The sequence below is a fragment of the Podarcis cretensis genome (genome assembly GCF_951804945.1).
Source record: "Podarcis cretensis genome assembly, chromosome: 18".
Lineage (NCBI taxonomy): Eukaryota > Metazoa > Chordata > Lepidosauria > Squamata > Lacertidae > Podarcis > Podarcis cretensis.
The window spans coordinates 14,525,280-14,546,066 of record NC_137188.1 but is presented as its reverse complement, the minus strand read 5'-3'; the positions used below and the strand labels follow the sequence as shown (position 1 = coordinate 14,546,066).

The following is a 20,787-nucleotide window of genomic DNA, read 5'->3' as shown; positions in this document are numbered from 1 at the left end:
CGGTCGCCCAGCGGAGACGCCAAGATGGCGGCCAGCAATTACTACGGCTTGGCGGCCGGCGCCCCGTACAGGTGGGTGGGCAGCAGGGGCTCCGGCGCCTGAGGGGCGAGGGCGGCGGCCGGGGGAGGGTCTGGCCGCGCCCCTTCTGGCAGGACAGACCTCCGCGAGGCTGGGCATGCGCTCGCTTCAGCTGCCGGTGCCAAGGAGGCTGATGCTGGCGCCCCTTCCCCCTCGGGCCCCTCCTCCACTTATGGGAAGAAAGAGAGGCAGCTGAGAGGACAGACAGCCACATTTCTGGACTTGGCCCAACCTGGTGCCCGCCCTCCAGATGTTCTGGACTACCAATCCCACCAGCCCAAGACTGCATGGAAAATAAGGAGTATAGAAGTTGTACGTGACACGAAGCCTGGCAACTCCAACCTGGCTATGTGGGAATCGCTTGCACACCAGTGTGGTGTGGTGGTTAAGAGCGGTAGTCTCGTAATCTGGGGAACCGGGTTCGCGTCTCCGCTCCTCCACCTGCAGCCCCTGGGTGACCTTGGGCCAGTCACACTTCTCTGAAGTCTCTCAGCCCCACTCACCTCACAGAGTGTTTGTTGTGGGGGAGGAAGGGAAAGGAGATTGTTAGCCGCTTGGAGACTCCTGAAGGGGAGTGATAAAGCGGGATATCAAATCCAAACTCTTCTTCTTCTTCTTTCCCCTGGCGGCCACCACTTTTTTTCACCCTCATCAGTCACTTGTCGTCTTCCTTTTCAGTGCCCAGCCTGCTCCAGCTTACTGCCATCCCGCGGCGGCAGCAGCCAGCTACACAGTCCAGCAGAGCCCTGCGATGGAGCACGCTGTGGCCCCCGCCTATACTCCAGCTATACAGACAGCCAGGTCTGTGGCACCTGCAGTATATGGGGGCTACCAGCCACCATCAGCGCAAGACTACGGTTATGGGATGCGGCAACCAGAGCCAACCCCCCAGCCAACTGTCACCCAGAACTATCAGGTAGCTGCTAATCAGTATCCTCACATCGGTGGGTTGGGTTGAACACAGGGGAGGCAACTAGCGGCCCTGCAGACCCCTAAGCTACAACATTCATTCCAAATATCTAGGAATGATGGGAGTGATGGCCACAGGTGCCCCTTGCCTGATATCTTAGGGGCTGGAATAAAAGTATTTTGCATACTGGTGCTTTATAATTGTCCTGCTCCATGGGGTGTTCTCTGGGTCTAGGGTCTCAGTCCCAAACACTTCCCAAGAGAATGGGATTCACAGTGCAGCATTGCCTCAGCAAGCCATGGTCAGGTCCGGGGAATCATTCAGCTGTAAGTCCAGGCAAGGGGGTGGGGGAAGGACCCAGAATCAGGAGCCAGAGACCTGTCTTGTGTCTCGCAAGAGGCACACATTTTATGAGCTAGTCCCCACCACACGGACCAAAGCCCAACTGCAGCTGCTGGTGGCAAATAAGTTCCTGGGCTGGTTCCTCCAGATCTGTGTGATGACTGGGTGAGTCCACATTCTGTTGCTGCTCTTTGGCCAGGACCTTTTGGTGCCAGTGTTCTTGAGGACGGTAGGATAGGTCCACTACCTCCTCCTCCTCCAGCAGGTCTCCGACTGGTGGCAGGAACCTCTGGCACTGGGTGGTCAGGTTTGGCCATAACGAGCAGCTGACTTTCAGGAGAACGGAATGGCAATTGTGAGCCTTTCCATCATATTTCATTGTGGGGTCCAAAGCCCGCATTGTCCCAAGATCCCATATGTGCAGTGGGAGGAGGGGCTGCACCACTTCAGACGACAGAGACTGCTTTATTTGCTCCTCCACTGTGTGTGTAAAAGCAGAACAAGGTGGGGGGAGCTCTTTGCAAACTGCTGCGTTAACAGCACCAAAGTGACTTCCCTGGCACACAAGCCTGGCCAGAGCGTCTGGAAGTCCTGGGCTGCCCAGATGAGAAGCCCCCCCCTTTTTTTTTTTTTTTTTTGCTTCGCTGATGGGATCGAAAGGAAAGGAGAGCAAGACGCTGGGCACCATTCTACTGTCTTAGGGACTCCACTCCAGATTTGTGCCGGGTTTACTCCTGAAGCTTCTCTTCTCCCTTCCCATAGGTATCAATACATTCCATGCAGGTTAGTGAGCAGGTTGGCGGGGAGGGGGAGGACGCCCATGCTTCATCTGGCGGTCTGCTGGAAGAAGGAAGGCCTCCTCCTCCATGCTCATCCAGTCCCCTGTAGGCTAATATTTTTTTCAGACTTATAACCTTTGTGGGCTTATTTACAAAGCTGTTGCAGTGCATGTTTTATGTGTCTAATATACATATAATTGTGGGAGAGGGGGAAGAGTGAGTGTTTGCCATAAGTACAAAAGGGGTTGGAATCTGACCATTCTAAACACGTCTAGTCTGTATCCTTGTTTCAACGAGGCTTGACAAAGAGCTGTGCTGGCTGGGGCTGGACAATGTCTGTTTTAGTTCTTGTATTCATTTCCAAGGCCCTTAGCAACTTGGGTCCAGGTTATTTTAAGGATCAGCTGACCCATTAGTGATCCCTGGGATCTTTGGAGGAGTCTCTGTTGGTGATCCTGCATAGCATACAATGACCAGAAGCCATTAATTCAGGCCCAAGCCTGTGGAACTCCATCCCACCTGAGATGAAATAGGCATCATCCTTGCTGAACTTAAGGCACATGGCAAAGACTTCCATATTCCAGCAGGCATTTTAATGTAGTGTTTCAGATTATTTGGTTTTATGATGAATTTTTGTTTTATTCTTCACATGGTTGGTTTTTAAGAAAACAACTTAGTCGTGCTAATATATCTTACTGGCATCCATCTGTCTCGAGAGACAATGGATTGCCACTCTGGGGGTGAAGTCTAAACGCTGTGTTAGCAGCATCAAAGTGACCTCCCTGGGGCGCAAGCCTGGCCAGTGGTTCTGGGGTCCTGGGCTGTCCAGACAACAAGACCCCCTTCGTGCTGTCGCTGATGGGGTCCAAAGGAAAGCAGACCAAGACATTTGGCTGCAGGAGTTGCTGGAAGGAGGTGTACAAGGTGCCATCCAATTGTCTTAGAGACTCCACTCCAGATTTGTGTAGGTTTTACTTCTCCCGAAGATATCCCTCGAGGCAGTGGAGGTTCTGGATCAGAGTTTTCCTTCTTCTAAATGGGCTCCGTTCCCAGGTGCACAAGCACGCCCTGCCCTGCCCTGCCCTCTACAACACATGCAAAAACCTCTTGGTCTTGTCCACTTAATCTGCTGGAGCCCTAACTGGCCAGTGGCTTGCGGCCTGTTAGCTACCCTCACCTGGTTTAACCAGCCAGTCAAGGCTCTTTCACAGGGTGTGGCTGTTGTCATAGAATCGTAGACTCAGAAGGTATCCCAACCCCCTGCGATGCAGGAATCTCATCTAAAGCATCCCTGACAGGTGGCCATCCAACCTCCGCTTAAAAGTCTCCAAGGAAGGAGTGTCCACTACCACCTCCCAAGGGAGTCCCTTCCTCTCTCAAATAGCTCTTGCTGTCAGAAAGTTCTTCCTGATATTGAGTCGGAATCTCCTTCCTTGTCTCCTCTCTTCCAGGCTAAATATCCCCAACTCCTTCAAGCGTTCCTCACAAGGCCTGGTTTCCAGACCCCTTGGTCATCTTGGTTGCCCTCCTCTGCACTCGTTGCAGCTTGTCAATATCCTTCTTAAATTGTGGTGCCCAGAATTGTCACATGCTGACAGCTTCTAGGAGCCGCAGGTGAGAGCTGAGTGCAGGGGGGGCACCAAAGGAGCATGATGTGTCCCCCACAAAGGTACTACCCCTCCCCTAACACCTCATACACCTTTGCTAACATATAAATACCTTAATAATGATGATGCTTTTATTATTTATACCCCACCCATCTGGCTGGGTTTCCTCAACCACTCTGGCCGGCTTACCCAATGGACCAATACAGCAACTGTTTTGGAGAGCAAGTGAAATCAATTCCTTTCTGACTTTAGTGGGCTACACACACACATAGCTATATAGGTATGATTGAAGCTATAAATTTGTTCTCAGAGCAGCTGGGGAGAATTATTTTCCCCAAGCATCTGAAGAAGTGCACCTGAAGAAGTGTGCATGCACAAGAAAGCTTATACCAAGAACAAACTTAGTTGGTCTCTAAGGTGCTACTGGACAATTTTTAATTTTTTTTATATATTTCAACTGCGTCAGACCAACACGGCTACCTACCTGAATCTTTCCCCAAGCAGTACAACCTGGGATAACTTTTCTTTTTTAAGCATCTATTTATTTTCACAATTAATATACTGCCTCTTCCAGCTGGTCAGAAACTGCATTGCAGGGGGAATATGGAGGAAACAAACAGAAAGGAAGGACTTCTGATGGGATGGAATAATAGGGCAACTTCGGGAGTCATCAGGCATCACCTTCAAATAAGGTTGAGGGCTCCATGTAGATCCTGGACTGCTCCCCTTTGCTTGAGTGGAATGAGAGAACCACAGTGATGTCTCTAGCATTCCCCAGATGTTGCTGCACTAAATTGGGCGCTCCAACACCTGGGTGGATACAAACGTCTCCATCCCTGTCTTAGGAGGAATCAATTGAAGGTGTGTAAAAGTGTCCCTGGCTTTTGTGCCCCCCCCCCCCCCAATATTTCAGCTACCTTAAATAAGCCACCCAGAAAAGGCTCCTATCAGCCAAAAGATGCTCTGGGTTATGGGTCGCCCTGTGGAAGGCATCCGGTCGGCTTGTGTTGCCCTCACCTGCTTATTGACAGCCAAGTTTTGTTTTGGCAGGATGGCTACAGTTACGGCCGATCCCCAACAGCAGGCGGCTATGAGACCAAACCATATTACCAGACGGTGGTCACGCAGCCCCAACACGTGGCCACGGACTCGTACTACCACTCGAGTGAGTTCAAATAGAAAAAAAAAATCACTGTTCAGGCGTGTTCAGAATACTAGAGGCTTGTGGAAGCATTTGTGAAGTAGCTTCCAGTAACAGCTGTGTTGGTAATGGGGAAGGTTTGGGAAGCAGGCATGGCGATGGGGGTCATCTTAAGCTGCCCCCTTCCGGAGCCACTGGAGCTGTCCTGCACTGCAATCTCACGCTGCTTTGAAGCTGGTTTAATAGAACCAAGAAGTTCACTTTGTGTTGGAATAAAGATGAGTGCAGTTACTCCTTTGTAAACAGTTCATACAGGTTTGAAGCTGTCTGGAGGAGCGGTTCTCCCAATATGAGTCTGCCTGGGCTTTGAGATCTGGGGGGGGGGGGGGCCGCGCGTGTTCCAGTTCCTCCACCTTCACAGGCATGTTTGGTGAGGACAAGAGACAAGGCCTTCTTGGTGGCTGCTCCCAGACTGTAGAACTCACTTCAGCCTAGTTGGCTAGGCTAGGTCTCCATCTGCTTTCCTTTTGCCAGCAGGCAAAGACTTTTATTTTGCCATGCCTTTTGCCACCAACTGGCTGTTATGGATGGTCTTCTGAGGCTGAATGTTGTTGGGGTTTTGTGTGTGCTTTCAAAGGGTTTTAAATGTTTCAGCACTGCATTTTTAAAGGGTTGCTTATTTAACCGTTTTTTAATATTTATATTTGTGTGCTTGTTTAGATTTGTGCTGGGAGCTGCCTTGGGTCCCGCATTGGGAGAAAGAGAGGATAGAAATAAAATAAATAAAATAAGGTGGTTTATCTATATGTTGCTGTTCCCTGTTGCTGAGGAGTCTGGTCAGGCAAATGAAAGGAAGGATTGTATGTTAGCTGTTCTCTAGCCTTATTGAAACGAATGGCTCTTAGTCATGTTCTTCAGCTTCACTGGGTCTCCTCTGAGGAGAATTTAGTTGGATGGCAGCCAGACAAAGCCCAAGGAGCTCAGGCAGGCAGAATCTGGGCAGGAGTCGCCTGCTGCTCTCTGGTCTTCAGCGACGGCTCTCTGTCCTTTGTAGACTCCCAGAGCAGCTACAGCCAGCCTGCGGCCGTGTACAGTCCAAGCCAGCCCCAGAGACAAGTGACCCCCGTTAAGCCCGTCCAGACTGTGACTGCTTCCTCGTCCTATAGCACCTACCCAGCCTCCACGACATGCCAGCAGAACATCTCTGCCTCCTCCATCCCGTCGTACGCCCCTTCCTCTTCCACCTACAACTCCTCTTCTGCATCCTACTCTGGTAAGAGCTCCTCAAAGGCCTTGCTTCCTCTTTCCCACTTCCTTTACCGCAAGGGTGCAGAGCCTGTGTGGCCCCAATCCCCATCGTCATTGACCGTGCCGACTGCAACTGGTAGGACTTGGTAGTCTCAACAACATTGACCTGTTTCCTCATCCCTGCTCTAGGAAACATCCCCTTTCTCAGGAGACAGTGCCTCTTCTAAGTACCGGCAGTAAAGAAATGTTGCTTCTTAGAGCAGGGCTGGGGGACCTGTGGCCCTCCAGAAGCTGCTGGGCTCCAGGCTGGCTGGGACTCAGGGGAGTTGGAAGGGCTGCTGCCTGCCCCTGCTTTGCTCGTCGTGCATCAACAGGAGGTCTTCTTTCTCCAGGGTCAAACTACTCCCACTATGATGCCACTGCGTACGCGGCAGCCAGCGCTTCCTACTACCAGCCCCCCCAGCCGTCGCTCGTGCAGCAGCTGCCGCCGCCGCAGCCCCTGCCTCCCACGCAGCAGCAGCCCAAGCCCATGGGGGGCTCACTGTGGAGCGACGGAGGCAGCAGCAACTCCACCAGCAGCTACAGCAAGAAGCCCCAGTACCCCAGCAAGCCGCTCAAGCCCAAGGGGCCCCCCAAACAGCCTCAGCTTCACTACTGTGAGATCTGCAAGATCAGCTGCGCAGGCCCCCAGGTGAGTCTTGCTTCTCCCCTTTTGGTTCTTTGGCAAAGATTTGTCTGCTGTCTCCTGATGAGCTACTCAGGGTGCCTTAACAATCATTTGAAGCCAAGCATAAAAATAGGCCACAATGCAAATGAAAAACTCATGTCTTACCTCCCAAAAAATCCTGGCAGCTGTAGTTTGTTAAGGGAGTTGGGAATTGTGATGGGTTCCCAGGATTCTGTGGTGGAAGCCATGTGCTTCATGGTGTGGCTGAGATACAACAAAGGCGTCACTTTTTTCCTGATAAAAGAAGTACCTGCCTGAAATGGAGAGGTTTTCAGCAAATGGCAAAGCACTGTGAGAGGAGTCCTTCCAAACCTCATGGAGCAAAGAGCTCCATCTTTTAGGTGCCCCCACTCAGAAGGCCCTTCTCTGGTCCCCGGCGGCAGCAGAGCCTCTTCAGCAGACCGTAGGCAGGAACCAGAGGTACAGAGTCTATGCAGATATGGTTCAGGGAGCCCGTGGCCAGGCAGATGTTGTTGGTCTTCAGCCTTGACCCACAAGATGGTCAAATTGTTGAGGCCGTTTTCCCCAAACCACAACCACCGGCGCCACCCTTGATGTCAGTAGTGGAGATGGGACTATCAGTGTACCCATTGGGAGCCTTAAAGTGTGATCCTGATGGCTCATAGGCAAGGGAAAGCAGGTTTGGGCTGATCAAAAGCTGCTGGATCAGCTGCACCAGTGAGTCCCTGAAAGGGAATCCTCTTTCTCGCAGCCGATGCTTGCAGAAAACAGGTAAAGGCAAAGCCTCAGGCACGTGGAAGCTCTTTGCCAGCCCTGCCTTGGCTTTGATGCCAGGACTTCAGAATGCCTAGTGTCCTGACTTCATTGTGACACCAGATGATCCCACCCGTCTTGTCAAATTTGGACCACAAGCCTAGGATCTAATACAGATCTGGACCACTGAGCCCAAAAGGGTTCCTCATAGCTTCCCTGCCCCTGCTTTACAGTGCCAGGCTGGCTTGTCTTGCCCTGGTTGCTTACGAAGCCCCTCAGATTTACTAAGCACTGTACAAATGGTTCCTCTGGCTCCTTGTTCTGTATTCATCAGGATAACAGATGCTTTTGGAAAGCCCTCCCACCCAAACAGTCCTTGAATACAGCAGCTGTCCCCTGTTTACTCCGCAAAAGGATGGTGTTCAGAGATCTACAGCCTTTGAACATAGCAGTTCTCTTTAGCTCTGGCAGGGAATCATTGTGGACAGAGCTGTTCTCCATAAAAGACATTCCTCTTCTCCCTTTAGAGCAAGGCTGAGAAACCTTAGGCCTGGGGGTTGAATGCGGCTCTTGCGGCCTCTCTGTGCAGCCCTCGGGACTCTTCCCCCAGCTGTGCCTTCTCCGCAGGCCTGGCACCTCACTGACCCTGACCAGCCCTCTCCTCGACTGCTTTTGCAGGGCCGGAATGTGTCTTCAGAGGGCCATAATGCCTCTTTGCACCACCTCCAGACACAGCTCACCTCCCTGCACCAACACAAGGCCCATCCTGGATCGCCCTCCACTTCTTAGACGTGCCGTAGGCCATAAAAACGTTTCGGGGCAAGAGGATCCTGCCATGTCCCTCCTCCCACCCCCCTGCAGACTTACCGGGAGCACCTAGAAGGACAAAAGCACAAAAAGAAGGAGACGGCACTGAAGACAGGGAGCCAGGCGGGGGGCAGCGGCCTACGGGGGGTCCAGACCCAGCTGCACTGCGAGCTCTGCAATGTTTCTTGCACCGGGGCAGATGCTTACGTGGCCCATATCCGAGGAGCCAAGCACCAGAAGGTCGAGTGTTCTGGGGGCACCGGGAAGGAGGATCTTATGGGAGACTTTGGTCCACTCCAGGGGGTGGCCCCTCCGCCTTAGGTCTCCTGGGGTGGAGGACAGGGACAAAGTGAGCGTTGGCTGACTGCCTCTGGCTCCCACTCCCTTTGGCCTTCTCCAAGGGGCGCCAGCTGCTCCTGCCCAGAGCCAAGCTGTGGTGAGCTGACGCTGCCCAAGTACTGGGGGGCCTGTGCTGGGCCATGTCTCCCCTCCGCTGAAGGACATGTGTCTTCCAGGTCCTCAAGCTGCACACCAAGTTGGGGAAGCCCATCCCTTCCGTCGAGCCCATGATGCTCAGCGTCTCTGTGAGTCCTGCCAATGGCTCCGCCAGCAAGCCGGCTCTGCAGCCCCCTGTCTCCACCACGGCCAGCATGCTGGCAAAGCAGGCTGTGGGCACAGCCAACAGCACACCCAGCCCGAGCAAGCCGCTTTCTGCCAAGAAGCCCCTGGGGCAGGCAAAGCTCTTGTTTCCAGGTAGGAACTGTGGCGAGGGGGGCTGGGCGTTCTCTGGGGAGTGACCTCTCTGCGCAGTCCGGGGGGTGAGGTGGTCGAGGGGACTCCCTGTTTCTGACTGCAGGGGGGGCTGCAGCCCTCCAGGTGTAGCTGAACATACAACACCCATCATCCCTGAACATTGGCAATGCAGGCTGGGAGTTGTAGTTCTGCAGTGTCTGGAGGGCCACCAGTTCTTGATCTCAGTAGGCATTTCTCCATATCAAATAGAGACAATCTTCCATATTATTGCGTATTATTCATAGGGAAGTGGTGGGGAGGGGTTCGGGGGGGGGTGAAATTGGCAAAGACAAACTCCATGAGGCCTGGTTCCCTTTTATTTCCTTTATCATTGGCTGCGTAGCACACCAGGGAGGGCTAAGCCTCCTCCACGCCATACATTCAAAGCACATGGCTTTCCCCAAAGAACCATGGGAACTGTAATTTGTTAAGGGTGTTGGGAATTAGAGATCTGTAAACTACAGCTCCCAGGGTTATTTTACGGAAACCATGTATATTAAATGTACTTCAAATGTGTGGTGTGCCATTTTACCCTAGTCTACAGTGCAATACTGGTTTTGTCCCTAAAAAAAACCCAGGGCCTTCCAGAATCTGACACACACACCCCAGATCTGCGACCTGAAGCGGTACAGGCCATTCTTAGGACCTCATTCCCCTGCATGCATGGCTACCTACTTGGTCACTGGCCAAGTTGACCTGTACGGGGAAGTTCTTTCATAAAAGCAAATGGTGGCCAGGTCAAGATCTGAGAACCTCCGTGGCTGTTTTATCAGGAGCAGGCAAAGCTCAGGTGACAAGCGCAAAGCAGGAAGGGGCAGAAGGGGTGTCCCCAAAAGCCGCGAGGCCAGCAGACGAGTCCCCCCTCAGCAGCTCCAGAGACGGTCTGAGGGATCTGCTGGACGTGCAGCCTGTGGGTCACGATTATGTTGAAGAGGTAAAGCAAAGGGAAAGGGAGGACGTGCCTCCTTCACGGAAATATTTGCCGGTCATCGGTCAGGGATATTAACTGAGTTACTTCAAATCTCTTTTCCACCAAGGCAGTGTAAATGGGGCAGGAGAGCTCTTTGGAGCCGGGCTTCCAAGGTTGCTCCCTTGGCTCAATCCTGCTTTCCCCTCTGCCTCTCCCTGCATCTCTCCCTATGGAAGATCTGGCACGGTGGGGTGGGGGTTTTCAGGGCCTGGTTTCTGTCACACGGGGGAGATCTGAGCTTTCCTGCCTCTCAAGACTAGCCTGGCTGAGACGATGCATCTTGCGCCTCCCCAGGTCCACAATGACAAAGGCAAGATGGTTCGCTTCCACTGCAAACTTTGTGAGTGCAGCTTCAATGACCCCAACTCTAAAGACATGCACTTGAAGGGCCGCCGACACAGGCTGCAGTACAAGGTGCGAGGGCTGGGAGGGCCTGGTGTGGGCTGGGCCTCCAGGGCTGGCAGGCCCAGTGGGGGAGCCCCTGTCTGGCCAGACCCACCTGCTGTGAGAGGGGTGCAGGGAGCCTGTTTGCTTCTGGGGGGCCAAAGACAGCAATGGGCCTGGGGGGTTTCCCTCCTCTCTTCTACGCATCTTCTGCAACCCCTTTTGTTCCCATCACCCCGCATTCCAGTTAGAGGCAGATTGGTGAGTCTTGAGGCTTCCATTTTGATTTCCAACAATATCTCTGATGTAATCTTGTTCTGGAATGCAGAAATGAATGATGGGAGCGCTGGGGAGGCCTTGGGCCAAGGCCCTGTTTCTGGAAGTCAGTTCTGCCAGTTGTGAATTGGCCGTAATTGTAGCCTCCACAAGGGTGGAAGTCAGGACTGCAAGATAGGAAGGGACCTCTGCTCATGCCCACCATTTTGAAATACAGCTAGCTCTTCTGGATTCCCACACTAGAGAATCCTGGAAAGTGGGCTTTGCACGGGTGCCAATAAATCTTCCTGAATTGAGCAGGCTGCCTGGAGCAGCAGCATCTGGGAAACGCGGATGGGAAACGATTTGGGGCCCAAGTTCCTGGTCCCTCTGGATCTTTGCCCCTGGACACTGCTCTATTCTGAGCCTGATGGCAACAAACCTCTTGCAGAAGAAGGTCAATCCTGACTTGCCAGTCGAGATCAAGCCCAGCAACCGAGCTCAGAAGTTGCAGGAAGAGAAGCTGAAGAAGCAGCAGCTGCGGTCCCTGGGGAAGAGGCGCCGAGAGGAAGAGCAGCGCTGGCACCTAGAGATGAGGCGAGTCCTGGGGAAGGGGCTGGGGCGCGGAGCGTCCCCTTTGCGTGCAACAGCAGGTCCCAGGTTCAGTCCCTGCCTGAAACCTTGGAGAACTGCGCTCAGTCGGTGTAGACATTGCTCAGCTGAATCGGCTGACTCAGGAGACCGGGAAAGCTGCCTTGAGGTGCTGGATCCATGTTTGCCTTCTCTCTTAAATGTCAGGTTCCAACTCTGGCTGGCCTTTTGCAGGTTGATTTGCAGGTTCTTCTTATCTGTGGAAGAAGAGGGAGGGAGGGCAAGAAGCCTTCTTGTGACTGTTCTTCTTGTTGTTATATAATCAATATTATCCAGCACCATCAGAAACCCAGAGGAAATATAGACAGTCTCTTCTCCTGAGCAGCTTACAGTCTAAACTGGGCAGAGTAGGATTAACAACAGGAAGCCAGGAGACGCAGAGGCCAGTTTAGGCATAACCCTCACCGTTGTTTAGCTTTGCTCACATGAGTTCTGGTCTCACATGTTTTCCCGCTTTTCCTGTCAGAGGAGGAGATTGGAAATTTGCTTTTTGAACTAATCACAGTTCCTTGCTGCATCCAGGCACGTAGGAAGGGAGGGGGGGCACACGTCTGGTTAAACTGCTGTTTGTTTAAACAAGCCAGCCTCATGAAGCACAATTTTGATCCTGGTTACTTTGAGCAAGCCATTGTTCCAACTCATCACAGTTTTGTCTGAGTTTGGTGCAATGGAGAACTTGGTTGAGTTTCCTGCTGTCCTCCTCGGAGGCAGGGAGGCAGGATGAAATTTGTGAGCTTGAGGCTGATGCTCAGAATGCGGAATCACAGTTTAGCGTAGCATCTGAAAGGGCAGGGCAGGAAGAATGTGAATGTAGTGTGTCACGGGAGGAAGAGGCCTTGGAGGCAGACCAGGATGGATGGACTGAACAAAAAGATACAGTCCTCACTCCAAGTCCAGAGGGTTTCCTGCTGTTGGTCCATAATCCTGGCTGGTCAGCTGCTGGCTCTGCTTGCTGCTGTCCCTCCTTCCTGTGAGAGAGCCAGGCTGTTCTAATGCAGCATTTCTCCCGCCCTTCCCCTCCAGGCGCTACGAAGAAGAAATGTACTGGCGTCGGGTGGAGGAGGAGCAGCTGTATTGGGAGGAGCAGCGGCGGCAGTGGCACCTGGCGGCAGACTGGCCCCCGCCACCCCTCATGGGCAGGCCTGGAGTGCCAGTCCCCCCTCTCTTGGTGCGTATCCGGATTTGGGTGGCATTTCCTTCAAACCCCAGGCTCCCTGCAAAGCCAGCCAGCTGAATCACACCGTGAATCTATTCCAGTGTAACTCTAGGCCTGAAGAAGCCTGGCTCTTCACACGGCTGCCAGGGGGATCTGGAAGCATCCATTTACTGGTTTGAACTGACCAGTTTCTTGTTGCTCATGAACTGTGGTTATTCTAAACCGGGAGTTTGACACCCTGACATTGGCAAAGGTGAGGCTCACATGCAGCACCAGCCAGGTTATTGGCACTGACAGTGGGCTGAGCACTGACCTCAGGGGTGGGGCAGGAGGAGGAACCTGTGCTAGTTCTAGTTAGGGCTGCAGGCAGGAGGATCCATGCTCTTGGCTCAAACTCTAAATTTATTGAAAGAAGCCAGAATCAAAACTGATTTCTGCTCCTGCCGGGCTTCAATGAAAAATAGTTTAAACATATCATTGTTCCCAGTTTGGATATAATGAGAAACTGTGTTCGTGTGAACCAGGAAGTGAGTGCTTCTGGTTTCTCTTCCTGACTGTTGGAAGAAAAGTGGGGCATGTAAAAGTGCAGGGCTCAGTCATATCGCGCTGAACTGTGATTCACCCTGAAGTCTGATCTGTGCCTTTTCCTTTAGTTGACAGACTCCTTCTGTCCATTTTATCTCCCTCAGCCCAGCCGGCGACCGGACTCTTCTGATGACCGCCACATCATGACAAAGCACTCCAGCATCTACCCAACAGAAGACGAGCTGCAGGCCATTCAGAAAGTTGTCTCTCACTCTGAGCGTGCCCTTAGGCTTGTCTCCGATTGGCTGACGGAGCAGGAAGCAGAAAGAGAGGAGGAAGAGAGGTAATGCTTTCAGGCCGCCTCTGCTCTTGACCTTCACTCGAATTCTGCTCTCAGACCAGCCTGTGGGGTAGAAGAGGCTGGAGGAAGAGGGAGACTGGCTCAAAGTCACCAGGTCTTCCTGGTCAGGCCGCCCACAGGGGAATGACCTGCTCCCCTTACTTGAGGCAGCGGCACACAAGTGCCTTGGACATCCCTGCTGGAACCCTTCCTGGTGCATTTAATGGCCCGTGCTAGGTCGCTAGTCCTCATGAGCACGCTTCCTTTCCTGCCCCTCTCCTTTCAACAGGAAGGCAGGTGACCCTCCCCGGCTCCTGAAAGGGGTCATGAGAGTTGGCGTCTTGGCAAAAGGGCTGCTTCTCCGCGGAGACAGGAATGTTCGCCTGATCCTGCTGTCGGCCCAGAAACCTACCCTGGCTCTTCTCCAGAGCATCACGGAGCAGCTGCCCCAGCAGCTGGAGGTAAGGAAGGCCTCTCTGTGCTCCGCAATCAGACTTGCCAACCTTTGGAGAGTAGGATGTGTGTATTTTTATATATATTAGCTGTTGTTTGTTTGTTGAATTTCTATTCTATTCTATTCAAATCCTGTGTCTGGATGGGCCTGCTGAAACAGAAAAGGTTCCCAGCAGGGATCGAAAAAGAAAACAGTGGTGGGGCCCACCTGACATCAATAGGCAGGGAGTTCCAAAGGACAGCTGCTGCTACTAAACTAAAGGAATGACTCCTTACTGATGCCAAGTGGACCTTAATGATCACATTGGCATCTTACGTGGAGCTGGAATTGTCTCACTCTGCTCTTCAGTTGCTGTTTTTTAGTCTGCCTTTTATTTGAGTTTTATTCTTTGGCACTTTGTACACCACCCTGGAATCGTTTGAAGAAGAGCGTTTAAGAAAAATACCTAAGCATAACAAATGACAAGAGGCATGACACAGTTTCCACAGTAAAAGCAGGTCCCTGATCCCAGTGAATCTAAGATCTGGCCTCTTGGGCCTCACTTCCTGGCTTTGGGACTCTCCCCAGCCTGCCCCGCACCCTCCTTGAGTGCCTCTGCCTGGCTGGAATGTGTCCTTGGAGCTCTTGCCGCTGTCTCCTGCTTGCTAGATGGAGCAGTTGTGTGTAGAAACCTCTGGCTCTTGCACACCTGTGTGACAGTCGTGTCTGTTGGGCTATCAGCCACCACTGGCATGCAGCTCCTGGCTGATTGTCCTCAGGGACAGCAGCCCTAGGGTCAGAGAAGTTTTGCCATCTCTGTCCTAATCTGTATTGGGAAGGGGGGCATACCTCAAAGGTTAATGGAATTCTCTTTTTCTCCTCATCTGTCCCAGAAGGTGACGAGTGACAGTTACGAAGTGCTGTCCAACTCTGAGGAAGCCAATATTGTAATTGCATCATGCAGAGAACCCCAAATGCAGGTCACAGTTTCGTTGACGTCTCCCTTGATGAGAGAAGAGGCCGCTACTGATGCAGGTGAGTCTTCAGAACTTTATTTATAAAAGTTTAAACCTCAGAGTTGTGTATAGGAACATAAAAACCTTTAAAAGCAGAACAGAGCAGAACGTTTGGGTCCTCAAGGAAAGTTTTAAGTAAGTGTGTGGGCCTGTCAGCATGAAAAAAGTCTTCAAGAGACACCTGAAATTCAAATTGGAGGGTGTTTGCCAAATCACTCCTGGAAGAGTGTTCGACAGCATTCACTTCAACTAAATTTTACTCACTAGTAGACCCACTGAAATTAATGTATATCAGCGTAGCATACGGAGCTGGAGATCCTGCTGGTGCTGTTTATGTTGCCTTGTTTTACCTCCCCCCCCCCCTTTAGGAGAGGGGGAAAGGGTTGGCATCTGGGCAGATCTGTGGTCCACCACCAGGGGGCAGCACCCCAGAAAGAAAGGCGAGGCTGTCTCCCTCCAGCTTCCCTGCTTCTCTGCCCTGGGAGACGGCTGGCGTCTGGCTTCCCCCTCAGGAGGCAAGGCGGTTTCCCCAGAGGATGCTGCGACAGGAGTCCTGGGGGCCAGAGACGGGTGCCAGGGTGGCTTACAGCAAAGGAGATCATTTGATCGAAAGGTTGGGCCTTGTATCATTTAAAATAAAAATAACCTGACCTTCAGCTCTGGCTCTGACCAAGTTTCCACATCACCATCTCCAAAGGAACTTGGAACTGACCAGGGGTGTTTTGTGGAAGTCTTCCTAGCTAGAATCAATGCTTGTGGGTGGCTAAGCATTCTGCTTCCATGCCTGCTCTTTTGTAATGTTGCTGAAGCCCACCCATTTATGGGCGGCTGGAAGGAGCTGCTGGGGGTTGGGGGGAGAGAAGGCAAAGAAAATTGCTTTTGCAGCCTTACTGTAGTGGCAGATCTCGCGAGAAAACTCTCCCCCAGCTGTGGTTGCCCATTAAAGCAGGAAGAAAAAGGGAATGTGGTTTGAATGCAAATGGCAAGGGAACCCCTCCTTTGCCAGGGCCGTTTCATACAACGTCTTGGGTGCGCCCATGTCTGGCCAATGTTCCCTGTAGGAAACTCACAGGCTTGTAAAGGAGGGGTGTGGGTGCATCTCCGCTGTGTGGAGGGGCCTCTGCCTTTTGCGTGCTGCCATGTGCACCCCTGTGTTGTGGGTTGAGGAGGGGGAACATGGGGACGGAAGAAAAGCCTGGCTGGACCAGCCAAGGGCCTCTCTGGGGCATCATCCTGCTCTCACGGTGGCCAAGCAGATGCCCCAATGGGACGCCCACAGGTAGACCTTGAGCACAAGAGCAGCTCTTCCCCAACCTGGTATTCGGAGACCTTTACTGATAGTGGAACTAGGAATATCCCCCGCTACCTGTAGATGTGATGCTCAAATGGTTTGTTACAAGGTGTAATATGCTCAAGGTGTGCATATGGTTCTCTCCTCCACATTTTATCTTCCCAACAACCCTGTGAGGTTAGGGAAGCAAGTTGAGGGAAACTGGCCCAAGGGGACCAGGGAGCTTTGTGGCAGAGTTCAAGCCCAGGTCTCCCAGGTGATCCTAGTCCAACATGCTGATTGTTGTACCACATTATGCAACATGGTTTGCCTTCTCTTCTGGCTGACTGGGTTGCAGCCTGCCTCTTCCACCTCCTCCCTCCCTTTCTGCTTCCTTCTTAGAAACATCACCAGAACCTCAGCTCGACTCTGCAGAGACCTTGAACAAGGATAAGTGCCTGGAGTCCCTGGCTGCTCTTCGCCATGCAAAATGGTTCCAGGTAAGAGAAGCCAGTTTGGCCAAGGACTGTGGCCAAGGGCTGTGTCCGCCCCCCTGGCCCCCAAGGAGGAGAGTCCAGTTAAGCCACCAAGTCTTAACTTGGTGTTTTTTAAATCTTATGATTTCAAATCCACAGTGACCCATTTCAGAGACAACCCTCGGCTTTGTTAGAGCATCACCAGTTTCCCTTTTTCTTAATTTCCTGTGCCCTGACATTTGCTTGTTGTGGAGGGGGACAGTTCATGGTTGTTTTCTTTCAAGACATGGATCCGAGATGGATTTGTTTTTTTTCCCTCTCCACAAAGGCCCGAGCCAACGGCCTGCAGTCGTGTGTGATCATCATCAGGGTTTTGCGGGACCTCTGCCAGCGTGTGCCAACATGGGGCGCTCTTCCAGATTGGGTAAGGAGGCGGGGAGAGACAGCACCTTTGGGGAATGCACACGCATGCACACGCTTGTACGATGCACATCACAAGATTAGGCCATTCCCAGAGTCTTGTTTTTAGCAAGTGAAGTAGACTATATATGTTGGGCTTCAGTTCACTCAGGTCGTCATAGGAGCCCCTTCTGCATGGGTATAATTGGGGGGGGGGAGGTGGTATTTGGAAAGGAGGCCTCTTCAGTGATGGCCCCCAATAGTGGAGCTCCTCCCTGCTTGGTGCCACAGGTGCCTTCCGCAACCCGGTGCCCTCTTGACCTTGTTGGACTCCCAATCCCACAATCTCTGAACCACTGGCTGTGTTCAGGGATGGTGGGAGGAGCTTGCCTAATGTTCAGGGACATTGGGAGCTGAAGTCCAAGAGCCAATGGAAAGGAGAATGGGGGGGAAGGTTGGGTTGCATCCTTATTGGTTACTTCTTGCTGCTCCGCAATTGGATTCCTCTCACAGAGCTACAGAGCTACAGTTCCCAGAGTGGTTTAGCCCCTCTTCCCATGGATCTCTGGAGACTGTAGTTCTTTGGGTTGAAGAGTGTCCTCCTCTCAGCACCCTTAACAAACCACAGTTCCCAGGATGCTTTAGGGGAAAGTATGATACTGTTTTAAGTGGGTAGTGCAGACAGGCCATAGTCTGAAGTAAAAAAAAAAATTGGGAAATGCTTAGTGGCATTAAGAAAGGCGCACTTCATTCTCAGCAAGATATTCACATGTTTATAAACTGGACTTTCCATATAAGAAGTTGTGTTCTTCTTCTCTTCCAGGCGATGGAGCTGCTGGTGGAAAGAGCTCTGAGCAGCGCCTCGGGCCCTTTGGGACCTGGGGAGGCCATGCGGCGGGTCCTGGAGTGCCTTGCCACCGGGATGCTCCTGGCAGGTCAGCTCTGCAAGCTGCGCCAACTGCAGCCTTCCTCCCAGTTTTGGGGCAGGACCACAGCTTCTGGCTCAGAGCACATGCTTCACGTGCCAAATAGCCCCCATCTCCAGCATCTCCCAAGTAGAGCCTGGAGAGCCAGCGGCCACCAGGGGGCGGTGTCCCTAGACCAAACCATGTTCACCCCTCCCCTCCTTCTCCCACAAGATTCCTCTCAATGCAGCCCTAAGAAGGTTCTGGAAAACCACTTCCACTGTGTACTAGCTCCAACTTTCTGGATTTGTGCTAAAACTATTTGTTTTCTATTATTACTATTTAAAAACAAGTATCTGGCCTTGACAGCTGTGAGCAACACAGTGAAATCACAAAAGCAGGGGAGCAGACCTGCAGTGCTTGAAATTGGTACTTTGGTGTCGGCACACAAACACCCACAATGCAGCTTAGCAGCCGAGAAAACCCTGGTTGGTGGCTTCTCATTCATTTTAGGTTTGTTCCTTAGTTTTCTAAAAGCTCTAACGTAGATTTGCAGTCTGCAACAACAAGGGTTTGGGGGAGGCTTAGGTTTCCCCATCCCTGTCCTAAGGAGGATTTCATCCCCAGAAATGAACTGGAGAAACAAACCACTAGGAATGCTCCAAGGATCGGGGGCTCTAGGGGCTCCAGCCCCCTCAATATTTTGAATCTGGGTTGGGAGTGGAATCAGGTTGCTAAAAACCAAAGTTTGCCTCCTTCCTTGCTGCCATGTTCTGCTTCCCTGCAGATGGCCCAGGGCTCCAAGACCCCTGTGAGAAAGAGCCAGTGGATGCCTTGCAGAGCATGGCCAGGCAGCAGCGAGAGGACGTCACGGCCAGCAGCCAGGTGGGTGGTGCCTTGGCTCTTGGCCTTGAGCGAGAACTTGCAGCCCTCCAGGCATCTCCATGGGCTGTGCTGGCTGGGGCTGGGGCTGGGGGAGTTGGGAGCCCCACCACTCCTGGAGGACCAGAGGTTCCCGATCTCTGCTGTGGGGCTTGTGAACTTAAAACTAAGCTTATAGGAATATGAAAGGCTTCCCCAGGACCACCTGGACCACGAGTGGCGCCTGGCTCACTTGCACTTAAGTGTCATGAAAGAGAGACTTTGGTTCTCTACAGCTCTTGGTCTCTCTCTCTTCAGTGTGTCATAGCCCATAGTTGGCTGCTTGCCGTCTCTCTCGAGCCAGAGGGTGTCCTGCAGATCTGCAATTTGGCGCTCATTGCCTTCTCTTGATGTCAACCAGCGCCAGGATCCAGAAATGTGGAATTTGCTCTGTCAGCCAAGGGAGCCTAAATTATTAGCACTCACCTAGAAATTCCTCTGAGTTAGGACAGTGTAGTTTAGTAGCAGCAGCAGCAGGAGGAGGAGTCGCTTGTTACCTAAACAAAACATAAACACATTATACCATAAAAGAGAAACCATAGAAAACATTAACATTTTCATGTAGCACCAACATTCATTAATGTTTATCTATATACTTTTTGCTCTAAGCTGATTGGGGAATGTTTGCTCCACCCTCAAGAAGTCATTTATAGATATCCTTAAATTTGAACGCTATTCACTTCTTTCAAAATAGCAATGAAGTGGGAACGCAGTGTGCTGGGAAAGCAGGAGTAGTTTAAAGCTTAAGGCCTGGTTAGAAAGGGAATGATTTTGCCTGGCACCTAAAGATATGTAGGGTTCAGAATCCTAACCCTGTGTGCATCTTTGCCTTTCTCCCTCCCCGCAGCATGCCTTGAGGATGCTGGCTTTCCGTCAGATCCACAAAGTCCTCGGCATGGAGCCCTTACCTCTGCTGAAAAACCGGCCCGGCCCACACAACCGGAAGAGGCGGCGGGACATTGAGGAGGAGGGCGAGGGCGAGGGGAAGAAGGACAAGAAAGAGGGGGAGGAGGGCGGGGCCTAACCACTCTTCCAGAGTTGCAAAATATGGTTTTTGTTTAGTCTAAAATTTTGGTAATTTTAGTGTGTTTCCCCCCCCCCCTTTAAAAAAGAAATAATACTGTAGATTGTTTTAATACTGTGCTTCAGTCATTAAAGGGATTCCATCATTCCATAAGAGTGGTCTTGTTTCTGCAGCCTGGACATACACTTTCCACCTTTCCAATTGCTTATCTGAAAAAAACTTCCTCGCAGCAACATGTGTCATTTTTAAAACAGCCAAACCTCTGAACATTCTCTCCCCACCCCCTTATCTTTAAAATGCATCTTGTGAAATGATGATTCAGGAATTGCAGGCTTAAGGATTAATTGTTCATTGCTCTGCAGCCTGGTCAGAGTTGGAGGGGATCCCTGGGCTGAACTGAACCAACTGGCATATCGGTGCAGCTTGCCCCATAATCCTGCCAGCAGCCCTTTGCTGTGTGCTTTGGGTTGCTCCAGCTTTGAGGGGAGTCGGGTTGCTGGGCTACATCTCCACTTCAGTGGGTCCCCTGCTGTGCCAGTGGATATTCACTGAAGAGCTTGGAAAGGGGGTTGCCATTTTAGTTTCCCACAATGCTTCAGAGGGACGCCTTGTTGCAGACATTGTAGGAATTCAAATGGCCCAGCCTCAGATGGTCTGTGCCAAACCTGCCCCTGCTCCACATGATTGGTTGGTGGCTGGGATGTCTGGGGAAGGACTGAAACCACCTCCACAGAGAGTTGCTGTTACTCAACTGCAGAGAAGAATAAGGAAGTTCTTCATGAGAAATGGTTGTAGACAGAGTCAGACCGTTTAGCTCAGTATTGTCAAGTCTTAGAGGTAGTGGCGCTCCCAAACTTCTGATGGGAGTCTTTCCCAAACTTTTCTGAAGACAGGCTGTTGGCCCGTGTAGCTCATCT

General features: G+C 51.9%; 1 protein-coding gene across 1 annotated transcript; it reads left to right on the top strand.

Annotated features, from left to right (window-relative positions):
- The first annotated feature begins 4 nt into the window (after positions 1-4).
- LOC307207379 (zinc finger RNA-binding protein-like) lies at positions 5-20,023 on the top strand. The gene is made up of 19 exons (XM_079961155.1): positions 5-71; positions 757-994; positions 4,767-4,881; positions 5,912-6,130; positions 6,498-6,796; positions 8,408-8,593; positions 8,869-9,106; positions 9,919-10,079; positions 10,410-10,529; positions 11,206-11,351; positions 12,429-12,573; positions 13,251-13,429; positions 13,716-13,887; positions 14,753-14,894; positions 16,548-16,645; positions 16,950-17,045; positions 17,844-17,955; positions 18,713-18,810; positions 19,694-20,023. Exons 1-19 carry the CDS (start codon positions 25-27, stop codon positions 19,868-19,870), a joined length of 2,988 nt encoding a protein of 995 aa, XP_079817281.1. The 5' UTR covers positions 5-24; the 3' UTR covers positions 19,871-20,023.
- The last annotated feature ends 764 nt before the right edge of the window (positions 20,024-20,787 follow it).

Excerpts from the sequence above, each read along its gene's own strand:
- LOC307207379 (XM_079961155.1), top strand. The coding sequence starts at position 25 with ATGGCGGCCAGCAATTACTACGGCTTGGCGGCCGGCGCCCCGTACAG. Across the intron at positions 9,107-9,918 it reads GGCAAAGCTCTTGTTTCCAG|GAGCAGGCAAAGCTCAGGTG; the intron begins GTAGGAACTGTG and ends CTGTTTTATCAG. Across the intron at positions 13,430-13,715 it reads GAAAGAGAGGAGGAAGAGAG|GAAGGCAGGTGACCCTCCCC; the intron begins GTAATGCTTTCA and ends TCCTTTCAACAG.